Source organism: Silurus aristotelis, assembly GCF_946808225.1.
Source record: "Silurus aristotelis genome assembly, chromosome: 11".
Taxonomy (NCBI): Eukaryota; Metazoa; Chordata; class Actinopteri; order Siluriformes; family Siluridae; genus Silurus; species Silurus aristotelis.
The window spans coordinates 22,320,029-22,343,429 of record NC_139584.1 but is presented as its reverse complement, the minus strand read 5'-3'; the positions used below and the strand labels follow the sequence as shown (position 1 = coordinate 22,343,429).

Here is a 23,401-nt window from a genome sequence, read left to right as displayed (position 1 = left end):
TCTATAAGCCGCATTGAAACTAATTAACTTTACACAGGCTTTAACGAAAGACAGTGACTGTTACACGGTGTAACGGGTGAACTATGCTGCGCTTACTTTAGGAGCATAGCGGTATTTTGGGAATAGCCTGCTGCCGCATTTTCCCGGTATTACTGCATGTGTGCAAGACCGAGGAATATGTCCTTATTATTTTCTGATGCTCATTTCTAAGTTTCTTTGACTAACCCGTAACGCTGTTGCCAAGAAAAATAAAAAAGCACGAGTTTTGGAAACCTGTCTGTGCTTATATGATTTCTGTTGCAACTGGAGTTAGCGAGCTCTCCCATGACCCAGACTCAACGCGTTACAATGGCTTGTATCTAAACAGTAGCCTACCAAGAAAGTCATTGTTCACTGTCTTCCTCCTTTCTTTCACAACTATTTCTCTCGGGAGTTTATCTTTTGGCATCGTCATACGTTTTAAAAAAACTTTTTTTCTTCTGATGCCGTGCAGCTCAGAACACAGATGAGGTGCATTTTTTTCGTTTCTGTTCGGAAATGTAATTGGTCTAATGTTATGGGGTTCATTTTTTTGGCTTGAAGTTTGTGAGACCGGGAAAAACCCAGGAAAAATTCATAAATAAGCCGATTCGTTGTTTAAGCCGCGGGGTTCAAAACGTGGGAAAAAAGTAGCGGCTTATTTTTTTTATGTGCCATCCACTTGCATTAAAAGAGAAGCAGACGACAAGGCTAGTGTGTGTGTGTGTGTGTGTGTGTGTGTGTGTGTGTGTGTGTGTGTGTGTGTGTGTGTGTGTGTGTGTGTGTGTGTGCTTGTGTGTTTTAAAGGAGATAGAGGGTGGTATTGGTGGGAACTTGAATGTTAAACTGCCAGTAGGAGATCATATTTCAGGAGATCCTCTAAAACTTTCGAGAGGACTACAGCTAGGTTTCTGTGGTTACTCTGTCTTAATGTTTTCTATGTTTTTATACAGATAAACATTAGCACAAATCATTAAATGCTGCTGGAGTGAAGCAGCTGTTGAGACAGCACACTCTCAAATCAGTCTGTCTTGTCAGGAGGTCTGGGTGCCGGCTTCGGCAAAAAGAACCTCTAAGATAAATGTGATTCATACATGATCTATAGTTATAGTGATAGATTTTCCTGCCACACTTATATAATGCTATCTTGGACAATTTATCTGCAATAATTCCAGTGCAATTATTGTTACATATGCAATAACTTGGAGAATTGTACGATTGTAGTGTGAACTTTTCTATAATTTGTTTCACTGCTGCTACACATTTTGGGAATAAGATTGGAAATCCATTGATCGTACAGCACTATACTTAATATATAACTTAATTTAACATTTCATATATATATATATATATATATATATATATATATATATATATATATATATATATATATATATATATATATATATATATATATATATATATATGGGTTTTTTTTGTACTGTGAGAAACTGTAACTCAGCTTTCTCCCCCTGGGATCTTTCCTGGTTCCGTTTTTGATACGTGACTGATCCACCATTGTGTCCTTTTTCTACTCTTTCGGGTTTCCGTCATTCTTGGGTTCTTATTGTTTGACTCCGCCTCTTTCAATCTCTCTGCTTCATTTCTGTCAGTTACGAAGACTTGGGAACAACTTAACTTCCTCACACGATCTTCTCACAGAAAACATCAACATTTACAAGCACTATACGGGCAAACGTTTTGGGACACTTGATGTGAAATGATCTGAAAATATTCCCATAAAGTAACATGTTTCAGCATAACTGTGCTCTTGTGCATAAACTCGATGATTTGATTTACATGGGTTGGAATGGAAGATCTTGAGGTCTTTGCAATAGAGTTCTGAACTGTTGAACCCTCTTGAACATGAATGAATGTGAATGCTGGTTGCACCAAAGGCCTCCTCACCTCACCTACATCAGTACCTGACTTTATTAACACTCTTGTGGCTAAATGATCAGAAATATCCACAAGCAAACTCCAAAATCTTGTGGAACATTTACGAGTGGAGGTAATTGTAACAGCAAACGGGGACTGAATATAAAATGGGATGTTCATGTATGAATCTAATGTCACCTTTTCTTTGCTTTATAATAGAAATTCCCCTTTATAATGTTTATTATTAGCTTCAAATTTATTGCCACGAATCTCCTTACGTTGCTTTTTCCACCTTCGTTCCAGTCTCCATTTTCTGTTCAGGATCAGTTTGAGTCCTTCATCGTTTTTGTTTTGTTGTTGTTCTGTTTGTCTTTTTTATCCCTTCATATATTTTCACTTCATATGCAAATTCTTATTGTGTATTATTTATTTATTTTTACTTCAAATCCATGGTTGCATGTTTCCTCGGGTTCTAGTTTTGTTCCGGTTTTCTTGTCTCTCGCCTGTTTCACCACTTTTAATCAATGATAGACAGGGGTTTCATATCACATGTACGCACGCTGCATAAATATTTTATGAAGTAGTGCTGAGGAATTTATGAAACGTGTAAAACCATGGCGGAGTTTTAATGCAGCATTGCACGCACGAGAGAAAGATGTCCATCAATCATCACTATCATTGTGTTACTTTGATTCCATATCTTGCACTTTATTAGGTTTTATTATGGACACTATGCTGACAACACTTTGAGAAAGCGCTAGAAGGTGTACGTAGTGTACATGCGTAGCGTATGCCGTGTACTATGACAGTGAGGCGAGTTTTGGACCGTCATAGCTGCTGTGATGGGAAAGGATCAGCACGTTCTGACCGATCGGAGACACATTCGATCCGACAGAGGATACATTGCAGACGTATATAAGAACGTAGTATCGTATTATTCTTCTTATAGAACCTGGTCCCCCTGGTGGTCTAGTGGTTAGGATGCGGCGCTCTCACCGCTGCGGCCCGGGTTTGATCCCCGGTCAGGGAACCAACCCCAGCCACTCTTAGTGCCGGTCCCAAACCCGGATAAATGGGGAGGGTTGCATTAGGAAGGGCATCCAGCGTAAAAACATGTGCCAAATCAAACATGCGGATGATCCGCTGTGGCGACCCCTAACGGGAGAAGCCGAAAGAAAGTTTTATTCTTATTATAGAACCTCCATTCTAATTCTTAGGCATTTAGTTAGGGAAGCCTGAGAGCCGGGATGCTTCATTTTTGTAACAGCGCCTTGCATCATCCTTCACACATTCACACAATATTAGCAACAGATGTGTGGGTGCACCTTCATTGCCTTCACTGCATGTAATGTCCTTTTGCATGTATGCAGGATAATTTAGCACTTGTTTCTGTAGTCAGTAAGCTTCAGAAAGAATGCTGTCGTCTTCATTTATCACATTCTGCTTATGGGCGTACACTTTATAGATTTAACTGTAAATCTATGACTGTTGGGGGACCGCTCATATCTCCTAATTCAATTTGACATTGATTTTGATGCACAAGATGCAAATTTGAATTTGCTGTTCATTTCTTGATTCAGGTAACAAGGATGTTAGTAAAGTCTGGTACTGCTGTAGGGTGAGGAGGCGTTCGGTGCAGTCAGTGTTCCAGTTACATTTACATTGATCGTATTTTGGCAGACGGCCTTATGCAGAGCGACTTACATTTTTTAAAATCTCATTTATACAACTGAGCAGCTATGGGGTTAAGTTTGGTAAGGGGATTTAAACTCATAACCTTCGGCTCCAATGCCTTAACCATTAAGCTGCCACTCCCCACCACTAATTAATTCCAAAGGATGAGGTCAGAGCCCTATAGCATTTAAGATCAAGATATTCCACTCCAATCCATGTAAACCAAATCTTCATGGTGTTGGCTTTGTGCGCAGGTGCACTGTCATGCTGAAACAGGCTCGAGTCTCCTAGTTCAAGTGCGGGTAAAATATAACGTTGCCATATCCAAAGACATCCGATACAATCGTGTGCTTTCAGCTTTGAGGTAACAGTTTGGGGAGTAACCACATACTGCTGGAAAAGTCTGGTGTCCCAATACTTTTGCCCATAGCATGTAGTCTTTCCACATGTTTTTTATAATGGTGTGAATTGTTGTCATTCCAAAATAAATGCACAAACATGAGAATGTGAAATTTGTATCTGGATATGTCTCATGTCTTGGCTTTAACATATCAGCACAGTTGTGGTTGCGTGTGAAAACATCCAGTAGACGTGATCTTATCTCACTCGAAGTGCACCGCTACGTAGCATTGAACATTCCTAGCTAACAATAACTTCTTCTACCCCCATTCACAAACCTGCAGACCCTTAATAATGAGGAACATGATCAATTTATAGTCTTGAATGATCATAAATACTAGTGATAAGTGTTGCTACGTGGATGTGTGTAGACTGACCTTGCAGGGACGGAGACTGGAGCATGGAGGCTTATGTAACCTTATTTTTATGCGAGGTGTGATGTGCAGGTGATGCAACCTTCTGAGGTGGAAGGCTCGAGTTCTAATACAGTGCCCTTGTCCCAAATCATATTCAATATCAAGTACTTTTTTGAATAACACCCGTGTCACCTGGTAATATCTTCTGAGAACAGTGAACCTTTTTATGATCCTTTTTATTTTTTTTTATTTTTTTTTAGCATTGCTCAGTAAATGCAATCCTGGATCTGTTGCTTCCACTAGAGAGTGTGGTTTATTTTCTATTGGAGTAATTTGCAGCCCGTTCCTCCATTATGGCAACCATCCGTGGCTGGGAGTCCAAGAGTGGGATGGATTATATGCTCATTTTCTTTCCCCTGTAAGTGCTTGCATGCAGAAGAGGGTCGATAGATCATGCTTTTAATCATCACTGTACCCCGCAACATTGTATATCTGCTACAAATGGACATTCGGTGCAACCCAGATGAGGATGGGTTCCCTCTTGAGTCTGGTTCCTCTCAAGGTTTCTTCCTTATGCCATCTCGGGGAGTTTTTCCTTGCCACAGTCGCCACCGGCTCGCTCATCAGGGACAAACTTACTCATAAAGAACATATTATCTGTGTAAAGCTGCTTTGAGACAATGTTCATTGTTAAATTCAATTCAATTCAATTCAGTTTTATTTCTATAACACTTTTTAACAATCGTCTCAAATCAGCTTTATAGAGATAAATAGGTTATTATATATGTATGTATAAGTTTAGTGCCTATAAATTTATCCCTAAACTTAAAAAACTCTCTGAGACAGAAACCTTGAGAGCACCCAGACTCAAAAGGAAACCCATCCTCATCTGGGTGGCACCAAATGTCCATTCATTACAGTTCCATCATTGTTGTGGTGTGCTTAACTGCTTTTTATTTGTTTCCTACTTCTGATTGCTTCTCATTGCAAACAGACATCTATTTTAGACTCGAAGCATTAAAAGGGAAAAAAATGTTTTTAGTATCCTGAGAGTAATAATAATAATATACATTATATGCACAAAAGTTTGTGGACATCCGACCATTAGATTCATATGTGATTTTTGACCATACTATTTCACATTCAGTCACCATTTGGTGTTAAAACAACTAGATTTTGCCGATAACGAGATAGATCTTACTTGCAGATAACCAAATAATCATCCAAGTTTTTAAAATGGATACTGGATAAAAACAAACAAACACAACACTCTATGTAAAATAGTACTGAAATTTATTACAAACATAAAAATAGAAAGAAAAAAACCCAGTTCTGAATCAAAAAATGTGCGAAATAAAATAAATATATTAATGAATAAAAATAATTATATAAGTAATAAAATATTAATCATAAATTTAGCTCTCTCCGTGCAGCGCACCAACACACATGTAAAAACAAACAGCACGTGGTGTCAGTCACTCCATATTGTAATACGATTAATCAGTGAACCTTTAATAATAACCTCTTCTGGGAAGATGTTCCACCAGTTTATGGATTGTGTTTGTGGAGATTTGTGCTCAAGCATCTGGTTGATCTTCTAATTCTTAGATCTGACACAGCTAGAATATCTCTTGAATTCATCCCCAAACTAAAACTGATGTAAAAGCAAAACAAACAAAAAAAATAAGTGCCACATTTTTGGAAGCTTTTTTGACATTTAAGGATAAAAAAAAAAAGAAAAATGTCTGTTGTGCAACACCCACTTCTTGTGAATTCCCACTAAATCAGACATTTAGGAGCTAATTTAGGCGTTCTTGGTGTGATTACAGCTTCAGATTTGTGTGTGTGTGCCTTTGAGCTCTCTCTCTCTCTCTCTCTCTCTCTCTCTCTCTCTCTCTCTCTCTCTCTCTCTCTCTCTCTCTCTCTCTCTCTCTCTCTCTCTCTCTCTCTCTCTCTCTCTCTCTCTCTCTCTCTCTCTCTTTCCCTCCTAGCATTCTGCCCTCTGCTGTCAGCAGTTTATACACTAAAGAAAAGATGGTCATTTACCTTCCCTAATGCAAGGAGGCAGGTGTGTGTGTGTGTGTGTGTGTGTGTGTGTGTGTGTGTGTGTGTATGTGTGTGTGTGTGTGTGAGAGAGAGAGAGAGAGAGAGAGAGAGAGAGAGAGAGAGAGAGAGAGAGAGAGAGAGAGAGAAAGCAAGAGAGAGAGAGAATGTGCATTTATTTGTTGTCCATGTTAGACAGTGCTGACACCTGTCATGGTGCAACTTCTTGTTATGCTCTCACACACACACACACACACACACACACACACACACACACACACACACACACACACACACACACACACACACACACTGAGGCTCACTGATAAAGGTTGGCTCTCAAGACAAGCTTTTTACAGCACACACTCAGAAGCGACTCTTTTTTCTGGAGAGTATATGTATGAGAGATGTTTTGCTATAGTGAGCATGATCATGTGACACAGTATATTAATCCTGCTGAATACCAGTTCTAAAAATTTACCCAAACCAGGCATGACCTTCGAGTCATCGGTCATCAGATGGTTATATAATGTTATACATTATCACAGGGGCATATACCTACTAGGCATTACATTATGACATTATAACATTATGAGTGGTGAAGTGAATAACACTGAGTATCCCTTCATCATGGCACCTGTTAGTGTGTGGGATATTATTAGGCAGCAAGTGAACATTTTGTCCTCAAAGTTGATGTGTTAGAAGCAGGAAAAATGGGCAAGCGTAAGGATTTAAACAAATTTAACTGGACTGACTGGGTCAGGCCGTCTCCGAAACTGCAGCTCTTGTGGGATCTATCAAAAGTGCTCCAAATGCTGGCCGGTGTGGTCCGATCCAACAGACGAGCTTCTGTAGCTCAAATTGCTGAAGAAGTTAATGCTGGTAATGCTCGACAGGTCTGTTTTGGCATACAAACAAGTGTGTGTGTGTTTCTTTGTGCGTCTGAGAGACAGAGCGTTGACACCTGCCCGGTTGCGACCTCTTGTTATGTAAGGCGAGTTGAACGCAGGCTGTTTTTCCTGCTAGTTTGTTTGATTTTGCTCATTTTGCATCGTTTTTGCAATGATTTTCATGTATAGCTGGATGTTTGCATTTTTTTTTTATCTTTCATCTTCGCACGAGTGCATTTCGAAACAAAGAAATGCTTCACATTAGCGTAATATTTAACACTTTGCATAAAAATACTTGACCGAACGTAACCTCACGGTGATTAAGTAACCTTTAACAATCGGGCAAATATCCAGCCACCTGCACAAACCAACACACATCTGTCTCCGAGTAACCCGATGCTTCTGACATCTCCTGAAGACGAATCAGGGCTCAGCTCAGATAAATAAACACACAAGCCTCTCCTCGTGCATTAGATCCAAGGCTGGAACACAGCAGGTTGCCTGGACGACCATGGGAATTACACAACGGAAGATTTTTTTTCCCCGTGCCTCACCTCATTGTGCAGTCGCGACTCAGACAGGGCTTAACAGGTGTTTTTAGGGTCTTCTCCTATACCGTAGAACATAATAATGTAAAAAAAAAAAAAACACGCTGAACGGAGACATTCTGTCTGCTCCTCCCCCCTCCCTGCTGTCTGATGAGTCAGATCCCCAAATGAAAAGGTTAATATGTACGATGACGTATGGTTATAGTGTACACATAAATCGTAGCATCTAAAAGCGTGCAGTCGAGCCGGGGAATAAGAGTTATGATGATGAACTATGACTAAGCGAAATTTGTTACAACAGGAAAGTCACATCAAGGCCGTGGGTCAGAATAAAATGCTGCGCTTGGAACGATATCAGATGGATGGAGAGCATAGATTTCTGGCCTCGTCCTGTAATAATGCTCTAATGAACACTTATTTGGAAGTGCAGCGATGATAAACAGTGATCCATATTGCATTAAATGCAGTAAGATTTTATCGGGAACACCTGGAGACACATTTATCTTATCAGTCAATCATGGGGGAGCAGCACAATGCAAAAAAAGCATACAGATGTGGGTCAGGAGCTTTAGTTAATGTTCAGAAGAAAGAAAAATTGTGATCTTTGACTATGATTATGGGATTGTTGTTGCTGCCAGAAGGGCTGTTTCGAGAATTTTATTTAATTCAATTTGAATTCTTTTTTTATTTTGAACATATATATAATATAACACAAATGATACAAAACGTAACAAATGCGTTACAACACCATAGAACCATAAAACCATAAATGCATTACAAAATGTAAAAAAAAGGAGCAGGATGAAGCAAAAGCTTATTATTTTTTCCACCCCATATAAAATTCCATAACGTTCCAGTATATCTTATCAATATATCTATTTTTTCCAAAAAAATTGTTTCCCAAATATCGCAGAAGTAAATTATTCCTCACTTTGAAAAAGTGCAGTTTTATATTTTATATTAAAAATAATGAATTTGTCATGTTATCCTAGTTATGAATAGTTCTGATTGCAATCTTTTGTAATATACATATAATGATATCGTTTGGAAATTGGTTTTATAGGTATTTCCCCAGAATTCCACACAATAACTCAAGATCGCTAATATAAATGTATTATACAAAATATGCATGCATTAATTTTTTGTCTAAAATATGCCTTACTTTATTCAGTATTGCCTTTTAGATGTAAAACGGCCAGTTCGGTTCAAGTTACCAGGATAAACACTCTTTGAATCCATGGTGATCAGAAAGGCACCCTAGCATTTACAAAACATCGAACTTTGAGCTTCATGCTTCTTGGCCTCACTCAGAACTGCAAAATCTTGTAAATGTAAAAAAAAAAAAAAAAAAGAGAGAGAGAGAGAAAAAAAAACCCATAGTCGTCAAAACAAAAACAAAACAAAAAACCTGAATAAAATTCAAAATCTGTATCTTCAGGGTATTCAGCAATACTAAATGATGCATTATTTAAACCCAAAATGCATAATTCATACAAAAACAAGTTTCTGCAAAAAAGTGCTGGAAATCTGAGTAATGGCTTCGACACGTGGGTTCTGGCGGCTGGAGTTTCATTGTTTAAATGGGATTAATCTACTCACCAAGTTGCGGCTATTTTTACTCCTAAGCCACAGGGCATGCGTTCAATTACAGGCTACATTACTCCCTGCTCTCGGTGCATTAATGAACTCCCACCCCTTTGTTTTTTTTTTTCCCCTCCTCGTATCTTTGCCTGCTTTGTTCATCCTGCCTTCCTTGTCTGGTTCTTATTCATACATGTGTTACTAAATACAGCTCCATTCAGTAAAGATTAAACTACTATAGCAGATTATATATGTATCGGTAGGAGAATGCAGAGGATGGAGCCACCAGGCAGGAGGAAACAAGAAAGACCAATGAGGAGGTTTATGGATGAGGTGAGGGAAGACATGCAGGTAGTTGGGTTCAAAGAGGCAGATGTAGAGGACAGGGGGTATGGAGACGGATGATCCGCTGTGGCGACCCCTAATGGCAGCAGCCGAAAGAAGAAGAAGAAGCATATTATATATGTATATATATTTTTTAAGTTCTGTGTCTTCATAGCGTTGTTGCAGCCTCGATTCTGAGTCAGAGAATAATAATTAGGGTAATAATTAATTTTGTTGAACACAAGCCCTGGCAGTAATTCCAGCCGTGACAGATTTATATTAACGTGTTATTTGTGTGGCAGATGTTCTACCTAAACAAAAACAAATGTATACTTAAGACGTCTGTAAGTTTTCTGCCCCTGGGAAGCACTTACTCCGTTTGGTAATGATAGAAAACAATGCTATTATATAATGAGGTAGAAAAAAATAAAAACAAGGCAGATGAGGGGAACAGCTGGAGTGGTGGCTTTGTGGGAAGGTCATGAGTTCAAATCCAAGCTCTACCAGGCTGCCACTGTTGGGGCTTTGAGCAAGGCCCTTAATGCTCAATGCTACATGCAATACATGTAATGCTTATGCATACATTTTTGTTTGTAATAATATTAGTGTTAATAAGAACTAAGTTGTGTTATGGATCTTTCCAAAAAATTCTATTTGATGGTGAATATGCAAATTCTCTCTATATATATGCAAAATCAATTCTAATGTATTATTGATAACTTGTGTATTTAAAAATATTTATACTGTATATTTATCTCAAAAATACATTTTTTTCTTTCCCTCACCACAGGAGACAGTAGAATATGCCTTCCTGATCATTTTTACTATTGAGACCTTTCTGAAGATCATAGCCTACGGACTCGTAATGCACCAGAACTCCTACGTAAGAAACGGCTGGAACATGCTGGATTTCATAATAGTCATAGTGGGGTAAGTCATTCATATGCGAGACCTGATCTTTGTTTTTCCATTCAAACTAGTCACTATTTACTGCTCCAAGGAATTCTTAGATTCAATATCTATGAAAAACAGTCTGCTCGGTGATGCCCAGTTTTGGTTGCCTGGCAGCATTTTTTTCTAAATGAAGTGATAATGTATGGTGTGTTTATGGTTCTAATGTAGCACCTCGGAAGAAAAAAACAACTTAACAAGCTGTTAGTGATTTTTATTTTATTTTAGTTTTTGGCCGAGACGTGGCGTTTTCTCTTCACATCAGGCGTAAAAATATGAATTGAGGCTGGTTAACATCTGGATTTTCTCACTATGTGTAAATCGGAGAGTTTTGTAAAAACGTTTTTCGCTCTGCTTTATTTTATTATCTACACACTCCATTCCACATCGAATATTCAGATACTCGATGCACTCTAATGACTCACATTAGCACAAAAACACGCCAATGTATGTAGTGCAGCGGGAAGCTTTTTTCCCATCCCACTTTTCTGCTTCTTAAGCCAAATTGTCCACTGGGCAACTATGAACAACAACTTTAAATGTATTCGCTACTGATTTGTACGATTGCTATTTACAATACATTTATAGTTCCACTTCCTGCTTGCACAGATTGTTCACTTCCTGTTGGTTAAATCTACAAGAAAGTACATTTCCTAATCCATGTATTTTTGCTATATTTCCTTTATACTTGGGATATTTAGTTTCTCAACACAGGATCTAATGCATAATGCTGCTACCCTCTCTGTTGAAGCCACTAACATCAGGTTGTCATAGTGACGCCTCCCACGCCGGGATTTAAGTCTGTTTTCTCTCCCGCGGAATCTAAAAATATCTTATCTAACGAAGTGTCGTGTTCCTCGGCACCCCATAGCCCAAGACTTCTACTGATGCAATTAAAAAAAAAAAAGGAAGATTTTTCTGAAATCGAATATTTTTACTTTGTAATGCAATTAAAGTTTAAATAAAAGTCAAGCTAAATAAAAAAATCTATATTTTTACTGGCCCAAAGTGTCCAGCAGTTTTTTTTGGTTTGATACTTACTTAAGTACATTAAAAAAGGACACCAATTGTAATCTGTTGGGCAGCAGGATGTCCAGGATGATGGGGCAGGTTCTTGTGTAGACTCGCTGTGTGGAAGCAGTTTGAGATAGTAGACGGCGAACACGATGTTCACATATGATAAACGTAACACCAGTTCACCGCAGCGCACATGATGGTATCAGCTGAAGAGCAAGTTTTATCAAACTTTAAGCGTAATAGAAACCATATTTTATGCATGCGTGCAGGCTGTTCAGCGTGGTCCTGGAGCTGATGACCAAAGAGGGAGATTCAGGTCAGTCCGGAGGGAAGCCGGGTGGCTTTGATGTCAAAGCTTTGCGAGCGTTCCGCGTTCTCCGACCGCTCCGACTTGTCTCAGGAGTGCCCAGTAAGTTAAACAGGAAATCTGAAATAGTAACATTATTATGTTGTTATATTTTATCTGTTAAAATGGAGTGCATGGTGGTAGCTCAGTGGTTAAGGCCTTGGGTTTTGGATCAGAAGATCACAGGTTCAAATCACACCGCTGCCACTGCTGGGCCCTTGAGCAAAGCCCTAAAACCCTCCCCTGCTCAGTTGTAAGTCGCTCTGGATAAGGGTGTCTGCCAAATGCCGCAAATGCAAATACATACATTTAAAAATCCTTCCTTGGTTCTAGGGAACCCCAAAATGAATCCTGGTGCAAATAAGATGAAAGAATCATAAAGAAAACCATGTAGCTCTCAAAACAAATCGAGGATCACTTATCACCAGTGGCGGGCCGTGCATTTGGTACCTGGGCCTTTAGTAGGGACTTACCCGATTAATCCACCTCTTAATACCAACACTATCATGTCGCAATTATAGAAACCATTATTAGTATACAAAAACGCAATATAACAACACGTGGCATTACAGAGAGAAAGAGGCATTTCACATATGGAGGGTGAAAACCATTTTACTAAAGCAAGCTCCAAACCTCTACACTGTGCCACCTACTGTACATCATCTGATGCAGTTTAGAATCAATATTTGTCTAATAACATGACAAAAACATAAAAAATTTAAATACAATACAAACTACTTACCAGAGATGCAGACTCATAATTTGCACCGCTCCTCAGAGGCTGTAAGCCAGTGGTACGGCTTGTATTCACTGGTCTGGAAGTAGTAAACAAACCCTTTCCCGGGCTGAGACAAGCTAGCTAGCTTCGGGGTAGGCCAGCACTACTAAGTGTGAAGGCCCTGGGGGGATTAGATTGACATGGCAGCACATAGAGGCTGAAATCTGATTGAACAAAAAAAATCTAAAATCCACATACACGTACTGGAAGCAGTGCAGCCAAGAGAAACGCTACGAAATGAAGAGAATAAACTGTTGGTAATAAATGAATACAATTTCATGGAACAAATATTAGAATTTAGGTTGTAAATGTAGGTCAGAGAAGGCTTTGCTGGCCCTGACCACCCGTCACTGCATTATTTGTTAGTGTGGCACATACACTGTAGGAACAAAAGTATTGTGACTCCAACATTTCCAACCAAGATGGTTCTTCCTCCAACTTCCTCCATCCACAAAGATGGAGCCACACAATTATATAAGATGCCTTTAAATGAGGTAACATTGAATTTTAAAGGTGGGGTATCCACAAACTTTTGTCCATATAATGTACCTTGAAGTATAATGCAATTCATATCTTTTTAGGTTTAAAATATATTCTTCTGAAGATCCATTACACACTGTGCCAGTGTAACAGTACTGCATAATTACAATGGATAATTTGCTGATTTTCTTGCTCTTAATAACGTGAATGGTCTTATAATAATCCATCATTAAATTGGGCTGAGTAAAAACTGGCTTCTTCCTTTTCATCAGATTCCTGGTGCTGTTCAGTTTGGCATTTTTTTTTTTTTACATACAAGACACCAACATGGAGATATTTATACAGATTTCAGAACTGTGCTGTAGGTTTGAAGTAGGCACTGCTCCACTGCTTTTTTGGATGCGTTACGCAGACGACGATGACGTTGCGTAGATGTTACTAATACGTTGCGGTGTGCTTGCAGGTTTACAGGTTGTTCTGAACTCCATTATTAAAGCCATGGTTCCTCTGCTGCACATCGCTCTGCTCGTGCTCTTCGTTATCATTATCTACGCCATCATTGGTCTGGAGCTTTTCATCGGAAAGATGCACGCTACCTGTTACATGAATGGCACACGTGAGTGTTTGGGCGACACGCACATCGAGAAATTCCTGTCTTTCCTGTTGTCTGATTCCTCATTTGAGCTGATTTGAGTAGATGATTTTAGTGATTAGTGTTTCTCTTCTTCTTCCTGTACAGGTACGTTAGCAGAGGAAGACCCCAGCCCTTGTGCACTGTCGGGTCATGGACGCAAATGTACAGTTAATGGCAGCACGTGTAGAGACGGTTGGCAGGGGCCCAACAATGGCATCACCAACTTCGACAACTTTCTGTTTGCAATGCTGACTGTGTTCCAGTGTATCACCATGGAGGGCTGGACGGAAGTGCTGTATTGGGTAAATAACTGTAGCACACTAGAGAGTCTACATACAGCTCACCCCTGAGATTGGCATTAAAAGTTCTCAGAAAACTAATTCATGGTTGGTTACTTTCATATAAACTACTTTCATACTGTATAAACTATAATAATTTCTTTCTAAATCCTAAAGCTTTAATCCTCCTTAGAATGTAAGCTATTTACTTGGCAAACTATAGGAAGCTTTCCCAAAAACATGACAGTTTTTGGAAAGGATGAACGCTAACATGCTTTTCCAGGGTTAGGCGGAGTAACACACTCTAAAGGAAAGTGCAATCTTCCCGCTTCTGCTTCCATGACCTCATAGACCCTGATGATTGGCTGGTGTTTGCTATGATTGATAGGGCGTAAAAGTATTACATCCCATCTTCTCTGAGACTGCTAGTTTAGCTCACTTGGGCTTCCGGCAATGAATAGCTGTGGGTTCATTAGGATTCGAACTCAAATCATTAATTTGAAAAAATCTCCGGTAAAATGTTATACAGTGGTGTGAAAAAGTGTTTGCCCCTTCCTGATTTCTTATTTTATTGCATGTTTGTCACAATTGAATGTTCCAGATCATCAAACTAATTTAAATATTAGTAAAAGATAACACAGGTGAACACAACATGCAGTTTTTAAATAAAGGTTTTTATTATTGACAGAAAGCTACATCCAAAACTACATGGCCCTGGGTGAAAAAGTGTTTGCCCCCAAACCTAATAAGTGGTTGGGCCACCCTTAGCAGCAACAACTGCAATCAAGCGTTTGCGATAACTTGCAGTGAGTCTGTTACAGCGCTGTGGAGGTGTTTTGCTCCACTCATCTATGCAGAATTGTTGCAATTCAGCCACATTGGAGGGTTTTCGAAGGGTCATGCCACAGCATCTCAATAGGATCCAGGTCAGGACTTTGACTAGGCCACTCCAAAGTAGTTTTTAAATGAGTTTGATGATCTGAAACATTAAAGTGTGACAAACATGCAAAAAGAAATCAGGAAGGGGCAAACACTTTTTTACACCACTGTATATCATTCAGCACTACACTTTTTTCTTTTCACTTTACACTTTTTTCTTGCACAATTTGTTTTTGGCTGTATAATTTTAGTTGCCAGATCATTTTAAAACCCCAGCAATTGCATCGGTTTGTGTATCTGGTGGAAAATATGAAACGTGTCAATCCAAGTGTGAGGCAAAATTTCACAGCCAGTTTCCTCTTTTATCAATTTAGAATGTGTTGAAATTTCAGCATAGTATTTCAACTTGACCTTTACTGCAGTTAAATCACCATTATCACTAGTGATGTCATCGGTAATTACAGTAAATGCTTTTTATTGTTAACATAAACACTTAAATATGAGTGTTCAGTTGTAAATGAGTTATTAATGAGTTTTATGCTGCGTAGCGTAGCAGTAGGACATGGAAGCTGTGCAAGTGAAGCACACACGGGATTATAGAAGTCACAGAATTTTTTAAGATCGAGTACTTTGTCACTGTATATGCTCCATTCATAGATTTTGGTCAAATCTGAAAGATCTTAATATAAACGGCAATCGATATATATATATAACTACCCGCAGCTTGAACTGTAAATCCGTCAATAATCAGAATAACAATCATTTATTGATCCCATAGGAAAATTGTTGGGTTGCAGTTTCTCACAGTAAAATTGAAGTGAAATTTTAAGTAAAATAAAATATGAGAAATTTAAATTAAATATACATATTTTGATACATATAAAGTGGAATAAAATGAAATGTGTTGCAGCAGTGAAACAGATGGCTGAAAAGTCAGACTACAATGGTAATTATTGCACATAATTGACCAATATATTAACATTATATAAGTGCGGCATGGAAAAATCTAGAACTATAAACCTGTTATTTTTTTACACCCTTTTTACTGTTATCACTGGATCTGATTTTAGTCTGCTGAAAGCTTTCCTTTTATTGGCCCACTTTTGTAACACCTCCATAAATGAGTGTGTATTATGTAAATCGGGGCATGTGTATATGACATGGTAATAAGGGATTAGTAGTGAAAGCGTGCATCCACACAGCTGAAACACAGCTGATTCACGATTCGTGTACACATCACAGCTTGTTCTGATGTCAAAGATTTTGTTTAAGGTCTCAAACGCAGATTCGTTTTCATGTGCACTAGCATAGTCACCCAGCAACGCTGCTCCACCTCATGTGCTACAAATGATTTGCCCCCTTGTGTACTTTCCCTTGAGACTTTCTAATAAATGGCACATTTGTTACTATTGTTAATTACGGACCTCTGGCATTACTACTACAAACCGCTAGTTGGAAAAGGAGAGAAGATGCATGACGTGACGGCAGTAAACCACAATACTGACTTTCTAACTGATTGTGATTTTCTTATCATGGTATTACATCATATGAGTATACCATTTATAAATAGGTTCAGGGACTAAATCTTTTCCTCACATCCTAAACTGTAAAATATCCCATAAGTGCATTAGGAATTTGTAAATTATAGATGGAACAAAAAGCCAGAAGAAAAAGCCTTAAAATCACCCGACATTTCCGTTCTTCTATGATGCAAGAATAGGCACCAGTGTAACCAAGGACAGCAACTGTCACTTCCACTGTGCTCATTTCTCTCTCATTCCTTATTTCTTTCTCTCTCTCTCTCTCTCTCTCTCTCTCTCTCTCTCTCTCTCTCTCTCTCTCTCTCTCTCCCTCTCTCTCTCTCTTCCTCTCTCCTCCTACTTCCCATCTATGCATCTGTTACCATGGCGAATTCTCCAAATGCAAATGAGGCTATGAATGTGTGTACGACTTAGACATAGTCTTTATTTTTTCTAAAGAAAAAGCTCTGGCCACTCGAATGGGACTAAGAACAATTTAAATTGGAAGTGGAGGTAAATAGTTGCAACTGGCAATAAGCGGACAGTCCCTGTCACTTTCACTCACCCTTTCTCCTCCATTTCTTTTTTTTATTTTCCGTGGACAGCAAGCTTATACATTACTCAACTTATACACTGAACAGAGATACACATAGTTGTGCATAAAGACTTTGCCATTACTCTGATATACATACGCAGCATACGTTCTTTTAGCAAAAAAAGTAACTAACTGGCTCTATAAAGCCAGACTATTATATTGTAGTGTCTATAATAGTATTAATGATATGCAGAATGGTTCTAAAAAACAATCCACTTTTTTGGGGATTTTCTTTAGAAAACAAGTTTTTTAGACCTCAGTTAATTGTACTTTTTCTTTCCCTAATACCGTACAACATAATTGCACCAACTATTATAACCTGTTAGCCAATGACGAAACGTGCATATGTGGTTGTGATCCATCAGAGTGATGTCCAGTTATTATAATAGATCCCCAACCTTTTTAGACAATATTTCCACGAACCGGCCATTAAGGTGTTGCGGATAAATACAACGAAATAAAATGATACGACCGCCATAAAAACTGGTATTTTCTAAATATAATAATAAATCCAATGAATCCACTGTGTTGTTTTTTGTTCATTTTGCTAGTTTGGGGGGTTTTAGTTTAGCAGTAATTAGCATTATGTGTTTAAGAAGGTAGTGGATGTAGGTAAGAAATGTGATTGAGGCATCTTGACATGAATCAAAAGTTAGTCATAGACAGATGTCTGACAGAAGAGAATCTGGTAAATAGCCAAAATAAAACATCGTTTAGAATCAAGTCAAGTGAAGTCAAGTCAAGTTTATTTGTATAGCGCTTTTCACAACAGACATTGTCTCAAAGCAGCTTTACAGAAAACAACAGTGAAGGTGAATGGTGTGCGTTTGTCCCTGATGAGCAAGCCGTGGCGACAGTGGCAAGGAAAAACTCCCTTAGATGATATGAGGAAGAAACCTTGATGAGGAAGAAACCTTGAGAGAAACCAAACTCAAAGGGGAACCCGTCCTCATATGGGTGACATCAAGAGTTTGGTCATAAATCTTTCAACAATACAGAACAATTTGTGATCATCATAGATCCAGCATCAGCTTCTCCATGCCAGGGCCTTTAAACACTCGGCATCTACTTCTCCATGATCATCCATAGGTCCATAATCTTCACGAGGTGGGACGTGACTGGAGCTGGCCAAACCTCAGGATGCCTCGGGATGGGGAGAGAAAGAGAAGCAGTGGAGAGGAATTAGCGTAGCTGCTGTTCATGATATTAACAGCACAAGTTGATAATGTGCATGTAATCATATATTCCGGAGCACAAGGTTGTGATGTGATGTGTGTGATGTGTGTTTTGTGTAGGCTTTGCTAAAAAGATATGTTTTTAATCTACACTTAAACTGGAAGAGTGTATCTGAACCCCGAACACTGTCAGGAAGACTATTCCAGAGTTTAGGAGCTAAATGTGAAAATGCTCTACCGCCTTTAGTGGACTTTGCTATTCTCAGAACTACTAGAAGCCCAGAGTTTTGAGATCTCAGGGGCCGTGACGGATTGTAGCGTGTTAAAAGACTGGATAGATACATGGGAGCCCAACCATTTAGTGCTTTATAAGTGAGTAGCAGTAGTTTGTAGTCTATTCGAAACTTAATAGGAAGCCAATGTAGGGACGATAAGATTGGGGTTATATGATCGTATTTTCTTGACCTAGTAAGAACTCTTGCTGCCGCATTCTGAACTAACTGGAGCTTGTTTATTAGAATCAGATAATAAATAAAACGGAAATAATGTAAGTTATGTATTCTTTCTGTGCGGCCCGGTACCAATTGACCCATGGACCGGTTCCGATCCACAGCCCGGGGTTGGGGATCACTGTATTAGATGGAAGTTGTAAAAATGCAATTGTATTCAATACAATATTTAATAGCTAGATCAGAATCAGAGATAGAATCAGAATACTGAACCCATAGGGAAATTGTTTGGCTGCAGTTGCTCACAGTAGATCAAAGTAAAGATTAAAGTACAATATATATATATATATATATATATATAATTTTTTTTTTTTTATAAATATGCATAACAGCAGGGAAAACAGCTGGTAGAAAGGTCAGACTACTAAAATAATAGTTAAAAAAGTTATTGCACATATAACTCATTATTATTATTGCACTGAGATTGTGATATTATAGATAGCAGTACTGGGATACCTGATTTATTCAGCCAATTTTTGATTCTTCCCCAAACTGCTACCACAAAGCTGAAAAAAAAAATAAATAAAATAATCTCGATAATGTAGGTTTACTTTTTTCCCCATTTACTTCAACTAGGAGACCCAACCCTGTTCCAGTGCATCTGTGCACAAACTGAGCTCCATGAAGATATGCGTTAAGTGGAAGATTTTGAGTCTACTATAGAGCTCTGACCTTAACCATATTAAAGACCTGTGGGATGAATTGGAACTCTGACTGCACCCCACACCTCCTCCTTCTACATTAGTAGTTAACTTTACCAACACCCTTGTGAATAAATCTCCAAAATTACACTCCAAAATCTAGTGCAACATTTTCCCAGAAGAGTGGCAATTACAAATCTTGCATTAAAGTGTCCACAAACGTTTGTCTATATAGTGTATAGAAGTTGCATTCATGGTTTAAATTATTTTTTATTAGAATGGTGTTTGTAGATATGAGACCTACTAATCATAAACCCTTAATCTGTCACTTGTCTGTCTCCAGTTTTCTTCACACCACTGTGTGTATTATTCCTATGACCACTGGTGGTGCTATTGCACTCAATTCCACATATACAGTAATCCCCCATTTATTGAGGTGGTTGAACGAAAAACTGCCATAAACGGACGCCACCGGAAATTTTTTTTTTTTTATTGTTTAAGTCGTGAATCATCCCCCCACACACTTTACACACAATTCATAAATTTGTAGAAATACAGTACACTGTATCACAATTATAGTGAGTGTACAGTATACAGTTCTGCAGTAGCGTAGTCTATGCGTAGTTTGGTTGAAGTGTCCTATGACATCAAAAAAGTGGCTGAGACAAATTAGTTATGTGAAAAAATGGAATTCCACAATTTTTTTTTATTTTGTCTTGTTGTAGGTCAGAAGTTTTCTAGGTCACTATCAAGTCCATTAGAACGAATACTGCCACCATTGTTTTATAAATTAAAAATAAACTGCAGTTTCTTGGGTTTTCACCAGTCATTCACTCTTAACCCTGCTATAACTGAGAATCTCTCTTTTTGCTTTATTGTATCATTTTATTTAAATTGAGTGTGTGTGTGTGTGTGTGTGTGTGTGTGTGTGTGTGTGTGTGTGTGTGTGTGTGTGTGTGTGTGTGTGTGTACACGTGTATATGTGTATATGTGTGTCTGTGTCACAGATGAATGATGCCATGGGTTTTGAGCTGCCATGGGTCTACTTCGTCAGTCTGGTCATCTTTGGTTCCTTCTTCGTCCTCAATCTCGTTTTGGGTGTTCTCAGTGGGTGAGAGCACATTCAATATTTTCAAGTCTTTAGCTTGTGTATACCATATGTGTGTAATATATATAGATATATAGATATATATATATATATATATAGTGTACATATGCTGATTAAAGATATCAATAATTAAGAGAGAACGGGTCATGTTAAGTTTAGATTTGAGTCAAGTTTATTCCTTTAGCACTTTTCACAATGGACATTGTCTCAAAGCAGCTTTACCGAATTTAAGAATTAAAGTGAATGATGTGTATTTATCCCTGATGAGCAGCCTGGGGTGACTGTGGCAAAGAACAACTCCCTTAGATAAATGAGGAAGAAACCTTGAGAGGAACCAGACTCAAAAGGGGAACCCATCCTCATTTGGGTGTGAGTGATGTCCTTTCTACAGTCTTATACAGTAGAATTTGAATTTGTGGAACCAGGAGTTGCTGAGCAACTCATAAAATAGCTCAACATTTGAGATCATCATAGATCCAACACTAGCTTCTTCATGCCGGATCCTTTAAACATTTATAGAGGTCCAATGTCCAAACTCTACATGTAGTGGAATCCAATCGGTGCTGGTACGTCTCTAGATGGCTCGGGATGTTTGCGGGGTCGGCATTTACTCTTTAAAGATCCGTAATCTTCGTGAGGTGGGACTTGCTGGCGCAACCTCAGAAATCCTCGCGATGGGTAGAGAAAGAGAAGCAGTGGAGAGAAATGACCAAGCACAAGTTGATCATGTGCACTTGATCAGATGTACTAGAGCACAAGGTTATGATATGTAGCGTGTCTTGCGGATACGCTGGAGATCTTCACTTATAGTTCAGAACCAAGGGAAATATGGGATTTTATTCCACCATGCTGGTTTCAGGTATATTGTGCTTTTCAGCTCACCACACAGTTCCTGAGTTTGACTTACTGAGTTTTAAGCATCTGGCTATTCCCTGATCTCTCTTTATTCTCTCTTTATTATTGTTTTTTTTTATAATCTTAGTGACCTTTGTGCATTAAAATGCACTGAAAATTCATCATCAAAACTGAAGCATTTGATCTGTCTGCATGATTTGTATATATTGAACTGCTGCCACATGATTCCATGATTGTACTGTGGTACTGACATTCCTAATAAATTGGTCGGTGCGTTTGTATATGAATTCCTTTTATATTTTTTTAACCCAATTATGTGTGTGCACACAGAGAGTTCTCTAAGGAGCGTGAGAAAGCTAAGGCACGCGGAGACTTCCAGAAGGCTGCGAGAGAAGCAGCAGCTGGAGGAGGACTTTAAAAGGCTATCTGGACTGGAATCACTCAGGCCGAAGATATCGACCCGGAGAACGATGAGGATGGAGACCAAGAGGGGAAACGCAACCGTGAGTCTACACACAAACACACACATATATACACACACACATATATAAACACATTTATATATAGATATATATAAAATCTGTGGTAAATCATATGAAACAACGTCCTCCACACTATTCAAAGAATTTAAATAAAAACCCACAAAAATTATTGATCTTTCCCAAAGTTTCCTGATAAACAAGGCCTTCATATCCTGCGTAATAGCTTGCCAGCCATGGTGAAAGTAATGAAAGAATAAAGAACAAGTTTGCCCAGGGAGTTGTGGAGATCAAATAGCACATGGTCTTGCATTAATAACAGTTTATACAAGAATTAAAGAGCAGAGTGTCAGTCTAGGACAGGGATTGGCAACCCATGGCTCTTTAGCCCCCTGCTGTGGCTCCTGCAGAATTGACAAAATGACATAAATAAAAAATATTTCTATATTTATTGTATTAGATTTTTTGTTGCGCAGAGAACAGCGTTTTGAACGCCTTTTCTTGGCGTTCGAGGTAACAGATTACACCGAAAATACAGATTTAATATTTTGCCGATCAAACGTCATTTACTGTCTCCTTCTGCACCTTTAAACTGTGATAACTATGGATAAATCTATAGAAAGAAAAATGAAAACATAGTTTCATTCTGCATGGACAGATTTTTCTGCTTTATGTTTGATATGCGGTAAGAAATTTGCAAACAACAAAAGTCGTCGAACTACATTTCCAAACGAAGTTCTATTCAAAACTGCTGCAGAAAGCTAAGCAGAGCAACTTATGAGAAAAATCACGGAAAACTGTTTACAGACGGAGAATATATGGGAGAACCGTTTATTAAAATATCAAGCATCGATTCCGGGACGCCCTCTTTCAATTGCCACGCAACACTCCTGCATCTTGCCAGGAACCAAAACGTATAACATCCAAATACTATAGAAACCACACTACTGCTTCCTAGTGGTGCAACCAGGCAACTACCTTACATCTGCATAAAACAACAAATTAGTGTTATATTCATTTAAAGGTTAAATATGTTTTGCGGCTCCAAGCGAATTTTATTTTGGTGTAGAGGGGGCTGATTTGGCTCTTTTGGTCGCAAACGTTGCAGACCCCTGGTCTGGGGTCATCATAAATAAATAGATATATGTATGTATGCATGTATGTATGTATTTATTTATTAATTAAGATATAAAGATGCCATTATTAACTTGAAATTGTGTGTCGGCACAAAAAAAAAAAAAAAAAAATATATATATATATATATATATATATATATATATATATATATATATATATATATATATATATATATATATATAAAAATTGTGAATATTGCCAGGATTTATTTGGAAAGTTCTATTCTTAGCTCTTAATCTTGCCTTAAAAAAATACCAAGTTCATTAGGAGTTAATGCTTGTATGACTGTCAAACACCAAAACATAATC

The 23,401-nt window shown here is 38.3% G+C and overlaps 1 protein-coding gene across 1 annotated transcript in view; it reads left to right on the top strand.

The window, feature by feature from the left end:
* Positions 1-23,401, top strand: part of cacna1db (calcium channel, voltage-dependent, L type, alpha 1D subunit, b) — a 120,654-nt gene that overhangs the window by 53,398 nt on the left and 43,855 nt on the right. The window contains 9 exon segments of the mRNA XM_083554637.1: positions 10,502-10,641; positions 11,949-12,088; positions 13,747-13,899; positions 14,023-14,219; positions 20,522-20,625; positions 21,808-21,859; positions 21,861-21,890; positions 21,892-21,912; positions 21,914-21,980. Of these exon segments, the coding sequence (XP_083410763.1) occupies positions 10,502-10,641; positions 11,949-12,088; positions 13,747-13,899; positions 14,023-14,219; positions 20,522-20,625; positions 21,808-21,859; positions 21,861-21,890; positions 21,892-21,912; positions 21,914-21,980 (904 nt within the window).